Here is a 15,700-nt window from a genome sequence, read left to right on the forward strand (position 1 = left end):
TTTCTGTCTGTCCGTCTGTCCAGGTGTGAGAGAGATGCTGTTGTGGACGCATGGACTTGGCCTGCCCTGCTGGGTGTCCCTTGGCTGCTGAGAGGTGGGTGAGGAGCAGGGAGCGGGGCTGGGGGCTCCTCAGCTTTCTGCTCACAGGAGAGGGGCTGTGGACACAAGTCACACTGTTGGGGGTGGCCTTGCTGGCTGCCAGCCCCTGCCCGCTCTCCCACATCTGCCCCCAGGGATGGCTCCAGGAAGAGGACTGTTCAGTGAGTGTTGGGGCTGGGTGAGGAAGCTGACGTCCACAATGTCCTGGAGCAGCTGGTGGAGCAATGTGTGCCTGCCGTGAGGAGGATACAGGTAAAACACAGGGCTGGGTGACTGGGGGAGGTGGCACCTCTGGGACCTCTGACCCTGACGGTGCTCTGCCCTCTCTCCCCAGGGCGCTGCAGAGGAAGAGCAGGATGCAGCAGCAGGACACACTGGCAGCAGGACTGGCAGCCGTGCCCTGTGGTGTAGCAGGGGACTTATTGCAGCACCAGCATTCCCCACAGCGTCTGCAGTGCCTCTGCAGTGCCTCTGCAGCCCCATGTTTCTGCCCTCCTGTGTGGTGCTGCTGGAGAACTGGGGTTCAGGCACAGCCCTGTCCACCACGGAACAACATGTGGGAAGGGAAACATCCTCAAAGAGCAAGGAGTCCTGGACATGGCATCTCCCACTGGGGCCTCCTGCCCTTCAAGGCACTTTCAAGGGGCAGCCTCTGTCCCTAAATCCCCCCAACTACCTCTCCTGCCACCTCCTGGGCGAACCTGAGGAACTGGAGTGACAAAAGCATGTCCCGTTGTGGGGACAGGTCTGTGACATTGGAGAAGCTGCGAAGGGAGAGACTTGTTGAGGTGCCTGACCTCCCTTCTGTGTTCCTTGCTGGCACTTCCAGGATCAGGACATCACCCGGAGCTCAGCCCAGCAGGGGGGGCAGGAACAGCGTGGCAGCCCTTGGCATCCCCAGCAGGCTGAAGCCCAGGCCTCCCTGCCCCAGCAGGGTGAGGTGCAGTGGGAAAAGGCAAGAGCCAAACGCCTGCATTCCCCCATCCTGCCCCAACCCTTGGTTTTGCTGCAAGGTGGGACCAAGCCACCCCCAAGCACCCACCCTCTGCAAGGAGGTACATCACCCTCTGTGTCTGGCACCCCTCATACACAGCCCCATGTGCCCCCTGGCAATAAACACGGCTCTGTCTGGAAGTGATGTTTTCTCTGTGGGCAGGAGAGGTGGATGCAGAGGCACAGGGTGTGGGGTTGAGGTTTTATTGGGCTTGGAGCCGTGGGCCCCGCACAGTGAGGATGGAGGGTTTGTTGGTGAGGGGGTGCCACTGGCCCTGGATGCTGGGGTTGTCGGTGTGGAAGGGCTTGCGGATGCGGATGATGTCCAGGCCGGACTGGCCAGCCAGCTTGGTGGCCAGCTGCAGGATCTCTTCGCTTGTCTTGCTGGTGATGAGCTCCTCCCGCACTGTCCCATTCACTGTGGCAGAGCAGGAAGGGAGCACAGAATCATTAGGGTTGGAAGGGACCTCTGGAGGTCATCCAGTCCAACCCCCCTGCCACAGCAGGACCACCCGGAGCAGCTTACACAGGAACACATCCAGGCGGGTTTTGAATGGCTCCAGAGAAGGAGACTTCACAACCCCCCCGGGCAGCCTGTTCAGTGCTCTGCCACCTTCAGCATAAAGAAGTCCTTCCTCATGAAGAGGTGAAACTTCCCGTGTTTTAGTTTATGGCCATTGCTCCTCAGCCTGTCACTGGGCACCACTGAAGAGGCTGGCACCATCCTCCTGGCACCTGCTTTTGAGATATTTATATGCATTGATGAGATCCCCTCTCAGCCTTCTCTTCTCTAGACTGAACAGGCCCAGCTCCTGCAGTCTCTCCTCATAAGAGAGATGCTCCAGACCTCTGAGCATCTTCGTGGTCCTCCACTGGAACAGGCCAAGGCGCATTCCCCTCCTTCCTCCCCAACACTCCCCCTGGGGGGTGGCTGCTGTTCCCCTGCCCCACAGAGCAGCCATCCCCAGTGCTGTCCACAGCAGGGCAGAGGTGGGGGAGCACCAGCACAGGAGGGACTCCATCATCCTGCCCCACATCCCCCTATTTCCAACTGCACTCACAGTACTCAGCCACCAGCACCGGTGTCGGGTTGGAGCAGGGCCTGACGTAGAGGACGACATCGGGGTGCTGCCGCGCGAAGTCCAGTGCCTCCTCCTCCACGAACTGCCTGTAGGGGGAGAGGGGGTCTGGTGTGGTCAGAGGTCACTGCAGCCCCACTCATGGTGAAGGGCAGACATCACCACCAGCCTGCCTGTGTGCTGAGGGTCAGCAGTGACCCCCACCTCTGTGGGTCAGAGCTCAGCAGCACCCTCTCCCTTCCCCATTGCCCTGGCTTCAGCTGTAATGGTTTTCAGTGGTTTTCTCCTTCTTAGTAGCTGGTGCAGTGCTGTAGTTTGGCTTTGGTCTGAGAACAATGCTGATAACACCCATGTTTTAGTTGTTGCTTAGTAATGTTTACTCTGATCAAGGACTTACGTCTCATGCTCTGCCAGTGAGGAGGGGCACGGGAGGCCCAGAGAAAGCAGAGACAGGACACCTGACCCAAACTAGCCGAAGGGATAGCTGTGGTATATTATTCCATACCACAGCACGTCATGCCCGCTATATAAACTGGGGGCAGTTACCCGGAAGGGCTGGATCGCTGCTGGGGTCGGGCTTTGGGTATCGGTCGGCAGGTGGTTAGCGGTTGTATTCTGTCCCCTTGTTATTCCCCTTACCGTTGTTATTACCACCATCAGCTCTGTATTACACACACACACACAGGCTCTCACCAGCCCCTCCCCACCAGGTCAGAGATCAGGGGTCACCAAGCCTTCCTCTTCCTCTCCTTCCCAATACACACACCCCACACACCCCCCACCCCGGCGCTCAGGGGCAGCGGTGCGGTGCCCCCGGGGCGGTACCTGGCGCCGCGGGCATCGGCCGCGGTGGGGCTGAAGAGGAGCTGGAGGCGCTGGAGCTGCCGCACGTAGCGGCCCACGCCGTTGTGCAGGACGGACGTGAGGAACCGGCTGGGCGACCCGCGGCCCGTCATGGCGCCTCTTCCCCGGGAACCGGAACCGCGCCGGGAGCGCAGGACATCCGCATCCGGCCCTTGGGGAAGTGGCGCGCTGAACGCGGCGGGGCGGGCAATGGCGGCGACCGCGGAGCTCCACGTGGGGGGGGCGGCGTGAGCGGCGCCGGAACCGGGGGGAACCGGGAGGGGACCGTGGGGCAGCGGCCGATGCGGATCGGCAGCCGTCCGGGGCGGGCAGGATGGCGGTGGTGCCCCTGCGGCCCTGCAGAGCCGCCGGCCGCCTCCTGCCGCTGCTGTGCTGCGGGGCGAGGAGCAAGGGAGCCTCCCTGAGCCCCGGCGTGCCGGGCCGCCTCACCCAGCGGCGCTACAAGAAGGACGTGCTGCCTTTGCCCGAGGGGCCCGTGCCCTCCGTCACCATCACCGAGATCCGGCAGTACCTGCGCGCCCAGGGCATCCCCTTCCGCGACGGGTACAGCTGCCTGCACACCCCCAGCTTCTTCACCGCCGGCCGGGAGGAGCAGCCGCCGGCCGCCAGCACCCCTTACACGCTTTTCATTGACAAGACGACGGGCAGCTTCCTGTGCACGGCCACCCTGGCCGAGGGCACCTGGCAGGACTTCCAGGCCAACGTGGAGCTGCAGCACCGCGGCGCTTCCCCCTACAGCTCGGAGGAGGCAGAGGAGGACATGCGGCGGGCTCGTGAGGATGCCCGCTGCATCTGGGAGCGGGCGCTGCCGCTCTCTGATCTGTTGGATAAGGATGAGACCAAGGAGACCAAGGCCATGTTCGGTATCAACCCGGTAACGGATGCCACCCTGAAACGCTTTGGGGTGCGTTATCTGAGGACTGCTAAGTCCCTTGTCTTCCCCTGGTTTAGTCCCCGTGATGCCACCCTAAAAGGCCTGAAGCTTCTGCGGGTGGAGAAGAAGGGGGATACGATAGTTTATGTGGAAGAGACTTTACCCCGCTTTGATTCGTATCGCAATCTCTTTGGTCTGCCCTTGATCAGCTGCCGAGACACAGAGCTGGTGTTAACGGGGTGGGAGCTGGATGCCCTGGCCCTGCACCAAGCCACAGGGGTGGCCAGCCTGGCCCTGCCACGGGGGTCCACCTGCCTGCCCCCCGCCCTCCTCCCCTACCTGGAGCAGTTCAAGCGCATCACACTGTGGCTGGGCGAGGACCTGCGCTCCTGGGAAGCCGCCAAGCTCTTTGCCCGCAAGCTGAGCCTCAAGCGCTGCTCCCTGGTGCGCCCCGGCAACCTGCAGCCCCGGCCCTTGGAGGCTCTGAACCAGGGCCTGAACCTCACCAAGATCCTGCGTGCCGCCCTGCCCGCCAGCCACAAATCCATCGTGTCCTTCCGGCAGCTGCGTGAGGAGGTGTTTGGGGAGCTGGTCAACAGCGAGCAGGTGGCTGGCGTCAAGTGGGTACGCTTTCCCGAGCTCAACAAGCTCCTCAAAGGGCACCGCAGAGGGGAGCTCACTGTCTTCACAGGTGATGGGCAAACTGCTGGTGGATGGGGAGAGCAGAAGGCTCTTTGGTGCTTCACCTCTTGGGGGTGATGCCTTGCAAATCTTTCAGGTCCCTTTATGCCTGTGGCTTCGGCTGAGTCTGTCCTGAGTGCAGTGGGGCTGGATCCATCCACCAGTGTGGTGATGGGCTCACTGCTTGAGGCAGCATAGGAAATCCTGGGGTGTCCCTCACCCCTGCTTCCACCTGCCACCTCTTCTCTGAGCCCTTCGTGTGCCAGCCCTTCATCACACCCTACAGGGACCTTCTGGCTGCTGGAAGCAACATGTGTGTGTCCAGAGATGCAGCCAAGCAGGAGATGCTGCTTGTATATGGTGGGAGTGCTGTGGATAGGTTGCTCTTATCCCGCTCCTTGGCACTTCCACCTCTGAACAGCCCCAAAACGCATTCAGGATGGGTCAGATAATTTCCCCTGGCTAATTCCTCCTGTCATTGTCCTTGTACCAGGCCCGACGGGCAGTGGGAAGACAACCTTTATCAGTGAGTACGCGCTGGACCTGTGCATGCAGGGGGTGTGCACGCTGTGGGGCAGCTTTGAGATCAACAACATCCGCCTGGCCAAGATCATGCTGACACAGTTTGCCACCCAGTGCCTGGATGACAAGCTGGAGCTGTATGATGAGTGGGCTGATCGCTTTGAGGACCTCCCGCTCTACTTCATGACTTTCCATGGCCAACAGAACATCAAGTATGGTCCCACACCTTCATCCCCAGTAGCAGTTATCCCTCACAGCATGTGCTGTGGGGCACTGGGGAGCTGGGGCTCTTCCTCTGCAGGTTTGGGGCTGGCAGGAGGCATGTTGTTGCTGTTCTAGTACCAGGGCTGGCATGTGGGGACTCTCACAGCCTTCTTCTGGGGTGGGGGTGAAGGGAGAGGGCCTGTTCCTGTGCTGGGTGGCTGCTCTAAAATCAGCCTCTGCCCGTGGCAGGATGTGTCCCCCACACACCCTGCTCACTGGCAGCACTGCTGTTTGCTGGGGAGCAGGACAGGCACCTCTGGCTGCTTTTATTCACCAGGTGCTGTTGCACCTGCACACATCCCGTGTGGGCTGGGGGAGGATCACAGGGTGGTGGGTAGGGGCTGGGTTCTCCTGATCCTGCTGCCCTCACCTATGGGGTGAAGCATGGGGATGAGGCTTGTGCCTGTCCTGCAACGGAGGAAATGTGGAGGTGGGATGCGCCAGGAGCCAGCTCAGCCTCTCCGCATCCCCATGCCTGGCTCAGCATCCCCATCCCTGCCTCCGCTGATCTCCGGGGCTGATCCCAGTCTCCCCCTACCCAGGGCTGTGATTGACACCATGCAACACGCTGTCTACATGTACGACATCACCCACGTGGTCGTTGACAACCTCCAGTTCATGATGGGATATGAGCACCTCTCTGTGGACAGGTAGCCCTTCTCCAAGCTGCCCCCTCCTTCCTCTGCCACTGTCGTTGCTGGAGCTGGCCCTGCTGTGTGCCACGACAGGGGCTGTGCGCTTTAGTCCTGTCTGGCAGCCCAGTTTCCTTGAAGGGCGATCACTGCCTTGGGGAGGAGGAGGTGGGGAAAGCATGAGCCGGTTACCATGATCCCTGTCATGTCCCATCCCTTTTCCTACATGGGCCCAAGAGCCTCATGGAGAGTGAGCCCCTGACCCTGTTCTCACTGCCATGGCAGGCTCGCTGCACAGGACTACATCGTTGGTGCCTTCCGCAAGTTTGCCACGGACAATAACTGTCACATCACACTGGTCATCCATCCCCGCAAGGAGGATGATGAGAAGGAGCTGCAGACAGCTTCCATCTTTGGCTCTGCCAAGGTGAGCTGGGCTGGGGTGGCCTATCCTGTCCCTCAGGCACAGTGTGTTCCTAGGTGGGGCAGGGATACGTTGGGCAGCTGTCCCCCGCTCCCACCAGCACCATGGGTCATCACTGGGGAAACAGAGTGCCGTGAGGGGCAGGATGTCCCCAGGATTCCTGTCGTTCACTGCAGATGTGTGGAGTCCCAATTTGGCCAGGGAGATGCAGGCAGAGAGCAAATCCTTTGCCAGCTAAAGCGCTGATGGGGCTTTACGTGCAGTTAATTAACGCTCATTGAATATGAGTGGGATGTAGGAGAAGGTAATTAAAGAAGGAGCCAGGGAGGGTGGAGGGATGAGCTCTAAGTGCCCCAGTCTCTGCTGGGATGCTGAGTAACCTTGCAGCTGTGGGCAGGAGGTGCTCTGTGAATGTGCACAGTGCTCCCTTGATTCCCAGGGTGTGCTGCTCAAGCTGTCTGCCCAACAGGTCACTGAGGTGTCCCTGGGGGAGACGAGGGGTTGGTGTCAGGGAAGTGCTGGAGTTGCCATGGCCTGGGACGCCCCGTACCAGGGCTCGAAGGAGCCCCTGCCTCTGGCTGCATCCCCAGCATCATCCTGGAGATGTTTTCCTTCCCGCAGGCCAGCCAGGAGGCCGACAATGTCCTCATCCTGCAGGACCGTAAGCTGGCGTCAGGGCCAGGGAAGCGCTACCTGCAGGTGTCCAAGAACCGCTTTGACGGGGACGTGGGTGTCTTCCCCCTGGAGTTCAGCAAGACCTCGCTCACCTTCTCCAGCAAAAGCAAGGCCAAGGTGAAGAAGGTGAAGGAGGAGAAGGCGCCTTTAGCTGCAAAGGCACCTTCAGCCAAGAAAGCTCCAGAGGGAAGCTCAGGAGCCTCTAAGAAGCTGTGAGCCCATCAGGTCTCTTCCTCAGCCTGTCAGAAGGAACGAGGACTGGTGCTAGGAGCATGGGGCTGGGGTACACCAGTCCCTCTCCCAAGGGAGCAGCAGCCACACACTGCTGTGGCCCTTTCTCCTGCAAGAACAAGCCTGTTGGCCACCGCCATGGTGTCTGTGAGACGTGGGGCCACCAAGAAACAAGGTTGGCCTCATCCCAGAGAAGAGCAGCCAGGCAAGGGTGCTTTGGCAAATACTGACTGTGCTGTACTGGTGCTGAGTGTTGGGAGCATGGTGGGGAGTGGAGGCAGCATGGGCAGTATGGAGGGGGGATCTCCAGACCTGGCACAGGTATTTAAATTGTGGCTATAACGGAGCTGAAATCATGGACTGTCACTGGGGGAGGTTGGGGTCCTGCAGACAGACACATGGCTGAATCCCCTGTCACAGATGGGGGTCTTTGGGATGGATCCTGGCTGGGTTGGAGCCAGTGAGAGGAAGGTGATAGATGGAAGTGTGGGAGGTTGTGAATGGCTGTTGCTGTCCGTGGGACGTGGTGGGAGCTGGACCCCCAGGATATCACTCCTGACGGGTGGCAGGCATTGCTGAGAGCTCTGCCCACAATTCAGCCCCTTTGCTCAGAGTCTCCACCAGCTCCTTTCTTCAGGGACATCACCAGCAGTAAAACCTCAGGAGGAGCAGTCCTGCCTCGCTCTGCTGGGCTAGGGGGTGGCCATCCCCATGCCCTCGGGCTCTGTGCAGCAAATGCTGTGACCTACCTGTGGTAGGACAAGTCCATGGCCAGATCTTGGTCTAATCCTTCAGTTCTTTCTAGTTTTAATAAAGCAGAAAGGTGATAGCTGTTTCTGTGCTGCTGTTGCTGTGACTGGGGGACCCTGGGGTTGGAGGGGCACCACAGAGGCTGTCCCCGCTGTGCAAAGCATCCTGCCCCTGCCCAGTTATTGCCAACCTGTGCACTGGGCATAGTTTTATCCTGAGCCATAATGAGGGGCTGGGGCGTGCGGGAGGTACACACCCAGCCCCGGGTTTCCGGGGTGCACCGGCTCTCCCGAGAGCACCTGTGGGTGCAGGTGTGAGCCCCCCATTCCGCCAGGGCAGGCTGAGGGTGATGGCAGAGGAAGCAGAGGTAAGGGGGAAGGGGGTGGTGGTGGCAGTGGGAGCCAGGCCCCCGGGGACTGGGTGTTCTCTACCCCCTCAGTCCCCTCTGGCTCCCTGATCCCCATTTCCCCAGTCTTGCTGTCATGGAGCTGTGGGTTGGAAGTGGGGCAGTGGGAAACCCTGGGACCCTCACCTCTCACCCATCCCTCCCTGGAGTTGAGAGGGGGTGATGGAGCTGAGCCTGGGGGGGGGACCCTGTGTGATCCCAGACCCTGGGGAGGTGCCAGGGGGTACCCGCAGCTCCCCGGGCTGCAGGTGTGCTGATGGGTTGTTGTGTCTCCCGTTCTCACCAGTTAGGGGTTCTCGGAGTGCTGGGGGGTGGCAGTAACACATCTCACGGGGGAGGGATGGGGAGGCGAATGTCAGGCGAGGCAGAACCTTCCTGCCCCTTGGCGGGGTGCTGAGCTCCCGGAGTAATCTGGGGGGGCCGTATCCGGCACAGCCTTCATCCTGTAGGTTTGGGGGGGGAGACCCCCGAGGTGGGGGGGCTCGGCTGGTGCAAAAAAGGGGGCAAGCCCCGTGTGTGTCGTGTGTGTGTGCCCCCCAGCTCGGAAATCACCCCGAATGGATGTGACTGGGGGTGACCCCTGCGAGCCCCCCCCCAGCCCCTGCCCTCTTTCCTGTGAGGGGGCGTGGCTTCGCGGGAGGGGCGTGGGCTAACGAGGGGCGGGGTCACGTCTAGGGGCGGGGCTTAGGGCGGGGGCGGGGTGGCGGGGCGCGGCGCGGCGCGGGAGGGCGGCAGCGGGGCCGCGGTGAGTGAGGGGATCGGGGCCGGGCCGGGGAGGTCTCGGGGGGCTGCGGGAGACGGCTGGGGCGCGGGGGTCCCGGGGGGCACCTCGGAGGAGAGGGTTGGGGGGCGCTCTGGGGGCGCTGCCGGGGGTTGGGGGCTTGGGGGGGCCGCTTTGAGGGGGGTCCTGGGAGCAGTGGCGACTGTGGGGCGCTTTGGGGTGTTTCGGGGTATTTTGGTGGTACTCTGGAGATACAGAGGCTCAGGGCTCTATGGGGCAGTTTAGGGGGTCGTGGGGCACTTTCGGGGTGCTTTAGGGGCACTCTGGGGAAGCTGTGAGGCAGTGCAGGCCCAGGGATGCTGTGGGGCAATTTGGGGGTGTTTTGCAACACTTTAGGGGTGCTTTAAGGGCACTTTAAGGGAGCTGTGGGGCAGCAGAGTCCCTGGGGCTCTGCGGGACACTTTGAAGATGTTTTAGGGGGATATGGGGGGAGCTGTGGGGCAGCAGAAACCCAGGCTGTCTGTGAAGCACTTTGGGGGTGTTATGGGGCACTTCGCGGTATTGTGGGGCTGTACAGGCCCCTGGGCTCTGTAGGGCACTTTGGTGGTGTCATGGAGAACTTTAGGTATGTTGTAGGACTCTTGTGGGGAGCTGTGGGGCAGTGGGGCCCTGAGATGCCATGGAGCACTTATAGGCGCTGTGCAGCCGGGCAGGGTGGAAGCACTATGGGGCAGGCTGGGTGTTGTGGGGCTATAAGGGGCAGTGTGGTGGGGGGGAGGGCAAGGGGGAAACATGGGGCAGTCAAGGGGGCCAGCACCACCCAGGGTGCCTCGGAATGGTGGGGGGGCACAGCTAAGCATAGGGAGGGTACCCACCCCACAGGTACCGGGTGCGTGTGGGGAGGGATGAGGGACCGATCCTTCCTACCCCTGGGGGGGTCCTGCGGTGCCACCGAGGCCCGAGAGCCCCCGGAACACCCATCAGCTCAGGGTGCGGGTCTGGCCGAGCAGGGGCCGAGTCTCGCGTTGCCGTTCCGGGGTCGGAACGGTGGGATGCGGCTCCGCGGTGCTCCGGCCGGAGCAGCTGGCTGTGACGCCGCCCCAGTTGCTGACTGGTTTTACTGGGTGGCTGGAGGATGTTTTGCCGAGCGCTGCCTGCTGAGCTGCCCCCCCCCCCCCCCGGGCCCCTTGCCCCCTCCCTCTCGGGCAGCGCTGGGACCCTGTCTGCGGGCCGAGGGGGCTTGCGGGAAGGAGAAAACGGGTTCCCTTCCCCCCGCCGCCCAGCGCGGGGCCCCGGCGGTGGCGGTGTCCCCCCCGGTGTCCATATGGGGACCCGGCTGTCCCTAGGGGTGCCCTGACGTGCACGTCCCGGAGCAGTCTCGCTGGGATGCGGTGCTGCGCACATCTCTGGCTGCGGCTCCGGTGCCCCGAGATGTCCCTTTGGGGGTTCCGTGTCCGTGATCCCTGCTCGTGCCCCTCCAGCAGTGCCCCTCCATGCTGAGGGCTGTTGTCCCCACCGCCCCTCCCGGGGTGGCCACAGCAATCCCTGGGTGCTTGGAGCAGCGCGCCCACTGCCAGGCTCCCCTGCCACCCTCCGTGCCACGCTGGCACTGCTCCCCCTGTTCCTGCCGGGGGGGGGGGCTGCGTGCGGCTCAGGGACCCCCGTTGCCCTTCAGCACCCTGACCCCCTCCTCTTGCTCCTTCCCACTTCAGCGGCCGGTAGAGCTGTGTTCTTGGTGTGGGGACCCGAGTGGACCGGACGGATGGGCAGCAGCTGGCGAGGTGAGTGGAGCCGGGGTGGGGGTCACCCACCTTCCCACCCTGGGGTGACATGGGCATGCTGCTGTGGTAAGGGTGCTGGTGGCTGGGTGGGCTCTGGCTCGCCGGCGTCTCTCCCGTGGTCGTCCCCACCCCGGGCACTGGCAGGCAGATTGATTTCAGGTGACAGCTCTGCGGGCGGTGCCCCCCCGCCTACACCCCGTGCCAGCCGCAGCCATGTGCACGATACGATGAGGCAGCAGGGGACGGATCCGGCCCATCGGCTGGCGCCTGTCACGCGGGCGTATGGCCTGGGTTGGGGTATGGGGGCACTGGCAGAGCTGGAGGGGAGTGTGTGGGGTGGGAACAGGGGACACCCATGCATTGGGGTGGGGGCTGTGGGGCAGGGAAGTGGCTGTCCCCAGTGTGTATGGCTGCCCCCACTCTCTGTGGGGGCTGTGCTGGTGGGTGCTGTGGGGCAGGCAGTGCCGTGGAGCTGGTGGGCAGGCTGCCCAGGAGCTGGCTGTCCGTGGGCCTCTTGGGATTTGCCTCCAGCCCTGGCACACTTCCTGCAGCAGGGTCATGCCAGGGCACGGCGGGGGCAGGACGACTGCATGCCACTGCGTCACGGTGCCACCAGCACCCCACAGCCCCAGGATGCTCCACTGGGGTGCTGAGCCCAGCTTGGGGGGTGCTGCTGCCACCCTCCTGGGCTAATCCTGGTTTTATTCTGGTTCATTTGGCATCTCCTTCTGCCAGCCCCTCCTCGGGTCAGCCTGCAACCACAGGACTGGGGATGGTGGTAGCCAGTGGGGCATGTCCAGCAGTGCTCACAGCTCTGATGCCCTCTCTCCCTTGCCTGCAGGCTGCCCATGTGCCCCTGCCCGCCGGGGCTCCCCGCGTCATGGCCATCGTGCAGACACTGCCGGTGCCCCTCGAGGCCGTCGATGAGGGGGCTGCACAGCTCCGTGCTGCTGTCCATTCGCCCCCTGCCACCATGGGCAGCGTCGGCAGCCTCCTGCCTGGCCGGCCCCGCCACGACTGCACCAGCCAGCCCTGCAATGGGGACCCTCCCACCGCCTCCTTCCGCAAGCAGGAGGGGCTGCTCAGGGCCACCCAGCGGGACCCCCCATCTCCCGAGGAGTCCCACCCAGCCATGCCTGGTGTCACCCATGCCTATGCCAATGGAGGCTTCTGTGGTGACTGGCTCGACGTCCCGTCTCCCACCAGCCTCTGCAGTGACTCAGATGAGCCCCACGATGACCAAGCCCCAAGTGGTCACCTCCGGGCCCCCCCCCCCAAGCTTGTCCCTGTCTCTGGCAAGCTGGAGGAGGTAGGGAGGGGAGAGCAGCAGGGTGGGTGGATGTGTGCTGGGTTGTGGCTTTGCTCCCTATGCCGCACTGGGGCTGTCGGCTAACTGGGGCCATGTTGCTACCTATTTGGTGTCTCTGGGCAGGTGGTGGTCCCATGCCCATGATGTTCCTTCTTTCATGTAAGGGTTGTGTGAGGGGGAGCCCACCTGAGTACCCCATGAAGGGGGGATGGAGCAGGCAGCAGCTGGCCCTTGTCTGGGGTGGGAAGGCATTGCGGCACCCCCTTGGGAGAGTGATGGGTGTTCCCTAGCCCCCCCCTGCACTCTTCCCCTCTTCCTTGGCAGAACGTGGAGAAGACCCTGATCCGCCCCATGGCCTTCAAGCCGGTGGTGCCCAAGCTCCGGAGCGCCCAGACAGTGGTGCGCCCTGGGCTCTCGGAGAGCCAGGTGAGCCTCACCCACTTGCTGGGTGCCGAGAAGCCTGGCTCCCTGAGCTGCCGCGCCAGCACCCTCTCGGACTCGGGGCGCAACTCCCTCTCCAGCCTGCCCACCTACAGCACGGGCTGCAGCCAGCACCCCGAGGTGGGAGCCCTGCCACCCACCCCCCATGGTCCCCCCGACCAGCCGGGGGGCTGCCGCCCCTCCAACTCAGACAGCGGGCGCTCATCCTCCAGCAAGAGCACGGGCTCGCTGAGCGGCCGTGGCCGGCCCTCCTCCGAGAGCGGCTCCTGCGGGCGCTCACCTCTGCCCGGTGAGGAAGCCATGCTGGTGCGGGAGCTGGAGGACAAGCTGCGGGAGAGGGAGGCCGAGCTGCAGCTCCTGCGTGACAGCCTGGATGAGAATGAGGTGGCCATCTGCCAGGTATGCCTCTGGTGTCCCCCTGTCCTCTCCCTGTTCGCCTCCTCTGAGTGAATTTCCCCCCTGGTTGGAAGGCAGGGACACCCTTGGGAACCCTCTCCAGACCCTTATATGAGGATGCTTTTTTCTGTGTGTCAGTGGCTTTTTCCTGATGTTGGGTAGTCTTACGTAGTCCCTGGGCTGCTGGGGACCAGTTGCACAGACTGGGATGCTCCATTTTGGAGCGCCCTTTTTGAATATGCCTGAGACCTGCAGCTTCTCCCTGCTTGTGGTGGAGCTGAGGGAGCCCTATAGATTCTGGGGGTGCTGACATGGGGGAGCCAGCATGCAGAGGGATGTGGGAGAGCACAAAGAGGCAGGCATCACTACATTGCAGCCTTCCTGTACCCCTCCTTCCTTTGGGGGCATGTGCCATGGGGAGGGGGGTGCCCATCCTGCAGCAGCCGGAAGTTGAATGTGTCGTGCGTGTGTCCCTTGTCCCCCACCCTAGGTGTACGAGGAGAAGCAGCGGCGCTGTGAGCAGGAGCTAGAGGGTCTCCGGCAGCGCTGTGCGGCCCAGGCACGGCAGGCAGCCCAGGCAGCACAGCGGGGGCAGCAGGTCCTGCAGCTCCAGGTGCTGCAGCTGCAGCAGGAGAAGAAGCAGCTGCAGGAGGACTTTGCCCAGCTGCTGCAGGAGCGGGAGCTGCTGGAGCGCCGCTGCGCCTCCTTCCAGCGTGAGCGCACCGAGCTGGCACCCCGGCTGGAGGAGACCAAGTGGGAGGTGAGCTGCCTGACAGTGCCAGGCAAGTCAGGGGTGCAGGCGTGGGGGTCCCAGCCGGCACCTGAGCCCCATTGTCCCCCTGCAGGTGTGCCAGAAGTCAGGTGAGATCTCCCTGCTGAAGCAGCAGCTGAAGGAGGCGCAGGCAGAGCTGGCGCAGCGCAGCACAGAGCTGCTGGGGCTGCGGGCGCAGCTGCGGGAGGCGCGGGCGCAGCTGCAGGCGGGCGAGCGGCGGGCGCAGGGGCTGCAGGAGGCCGCCCGCCTCAAGGCGCTGGAGCTGGAGGTCTGTGCCAACGAACTGCAGCGTCGCAAGAGCGAGGCCGACCTCTTCCGCGCCAAAGCCGGGCGGCTGGAGCAGGAGCTGGCAGGGCTGCGGGAAGCTGCCCATGCGAGGTGCCCTCCACCCGGTGAGGGGTGCCCACCACCCGGTGAGGGGTGTCCCCAGCCTGGTGAGGAGCCCCGGGGCAGCGCGGGGCTGCGGCGGCAGCTGGAGCGGCTGCGTGCAGAGGTGGCCCTGGAGCGGAGGCGCGGGCAGGAGCAGCGGGATGCCTTCGAGCAGGAGCGCGGCACATGGCAGGGTGAGAAGGAGCGGGTTATCCGCTACCAGAAGCAGCTGCAGTACAGCTACATCCAGATGTACCGCCGCAACCGGCGGCTTGAGCAGAGGCTCCAGCATCTCCGGCTCCAGGGCGAGGAACCCCCACCTGAGCACTGTGACCCCCCTGGCCCTGACCCACCCTTCGAGGAGATCACAGCCACAGAGATTTGAGACACTGCCTTCCCTCACCCTGTGCTCGGAGGGGTGAGGGGGTTCCAGCTCCTGGGATTTGGGGAGCTTGGGTGATCCCTGCTCTCCCTCTGGCTCTGCAGAGACTGCTGATACTGGGAGGGGACAAAGGGGACCGAAGGAGCTGCCCCCTTCCCACATGGAGGTGTTGGGGTGAGGGTGGGTTGGTACCCACTGCATTGAGGGGGTGCCCGTGAGATGTGGAACCAGGTGGGTGCTGAGTCCTGGCATTGGGGCCATCGGGAGCTGGTTGCTGCTGATCCTCTTAGTGCACAGGGATTAGCAGTGCTGGCTTCAGCCAGGGTCACCTTGGGCAGAGGGAGGGCTGACTTGCCCCCTCCCTCTCATCCCTACTGGCACTGCCACCCAGCCACTTCCAGAGGAGATCGTGTGTGCTCCATCCCTGCCCATGCCAGCCTCCCCCTCACCTCCTGTGTGTGTGTGTGTCAGGGGAGTCATTTCTGTGCCATTTTAAATAACTCTATTTTTATAGGCCCTACCAAAACGTATCACCCTTTCCTAGCTCACACCCCACCTGTCTGTGCCCCCATCACCCCTGCCACAGGGAACCTTGCCCTCAGTGCCTTTCCCATACCCTCACCCCCAGCATCCCCCTGTTCTTCCTCCACCCAGAATAAGCTGGGCCCATGCCCCTGCAATGCCCAGCCTGCCAGGGAGAGGGGCACAGTACTAGGGTGAGCAGAGTTGGGGGTCCCAGCTGGCCACCCAGCAGGGTCAAACCAAAGGAAAAGCCTGGCTGTGCCCAGCTCTAGCTTGGTCACCCCTGGCTCCGGTGGTGGTGGTGGGGGGTGTTGTACTTTATTTCAGTGGTGTGCTGCTCCCAGAGCCCGGCTCACCCGTGTACCACCCGGGAACGCTGATTAAAAACAAGCCCCTGGCTGTGTTTTTTTCAGGGCTGTGTCTTTGTGTCCAGAGCAGGGTCAGGGGCTGTTTGTCCTCCTTCTATGTCACCAGTTGTGCCCCACCTCAGGTCCTGCTGCGAGCAGCTTCCCC

At 63.1% G+C, this 15,700-nt stretch overlaps 3 protein-coding genes across 3 annotated transcripts; 2 read left to right on the plus strand and 1 right to left on the minus strand.

Annotated features, from left to right (window-relative positions):
• Positions 1-1,282: 1,282 nt before the first annotated feature.
• On the minus strand, positions 1,283-3,181 carry MRPL43 (mitochondrial ribosomal protein L43). Its single transcript, XM_061458903.1, has 3 exons — positions 2,997-3,181; positions 2,154-2,260; positions 1,283-1,510 (listed from the first exon to the last, which is right to left on the minus strand). The coding sequence occupies exons 1-3, from the start codon at positions 3,125-3,127 to the stop codon at positions 1,296-1,298; spliced, it is 453 nt and encodes a 150-aa protein (XP_061314887.1). The 5' UTR covers positions 3,128-3,181; the 3' UTR covers positions 1,283-1,295.
• Positions 3,182-3,210: 29 nt separating this feature from the next.
• On the plus strand, positions 3,211-7,719 carry TWNK (twinkle mtDNA helicase). The gene is made up of 5 exons (XM_061458896.1): positions 3,211-4,600; positions 5,084-5,324; positions 5,919-6,026; positions 6,294-6,435; positions 7,054-7,719. Exons 1-5 carry the CDS (start codon positions 3,349-3,351, stop codon positions 7,321-7,323), a joined length of 2,013 nt encoding a protein of 670 aa, XP_061314880.1. The 5' UTR covers positions 3,211-3,348; the 3' UTR covers positions 7,324-7,719.
• A 718-nt stretch (positions 7,720-8,437) lies between these two features.
• On the plus strand, positions 8,438-15,599 carry LZTS2 (leucine zipper tumor suppressor 2). Its single transcript, XM_061459557.1, has 7 exons — positions 8,438-8,455; positions 9,183-9,239; positions 10,928-10,996; positions 11,838-12,305; positions 12,630-13,145; positions 13,633-13,902; positions 13,988-15,599. The coding sequence occupies exons 1-7, from the start codon at positions 8,438-8,440 to the stop codon at positions 14,666-14,668; spliced, it is 2,079 nt and encodes a 692-aa protein (XP_061315541.1). The 3' UTR covers positions 14,669-15,599.
• Positions 15,600-15,700: the final 101 nt, after the last annotated feature.

Source organism: Pezoporus flaviventris, unplaced genomic scaffold (genome assembly GCF_033815535.1).
Source record: "Pezoporus flaviventris isolate CSIRO_AGI_PZ_B2104156 unplaced genomic scaffold, CSIRO_AGI_Pfla_v1 ptg000029l, whole genome shotgun sequence".
Taxonomy (NCBI): Eukaryota; Metazoa; Chordata; class Aves; order Psittaciformes; family Psittacidae; genus Pezoporus; species Pezoporus flaviventris.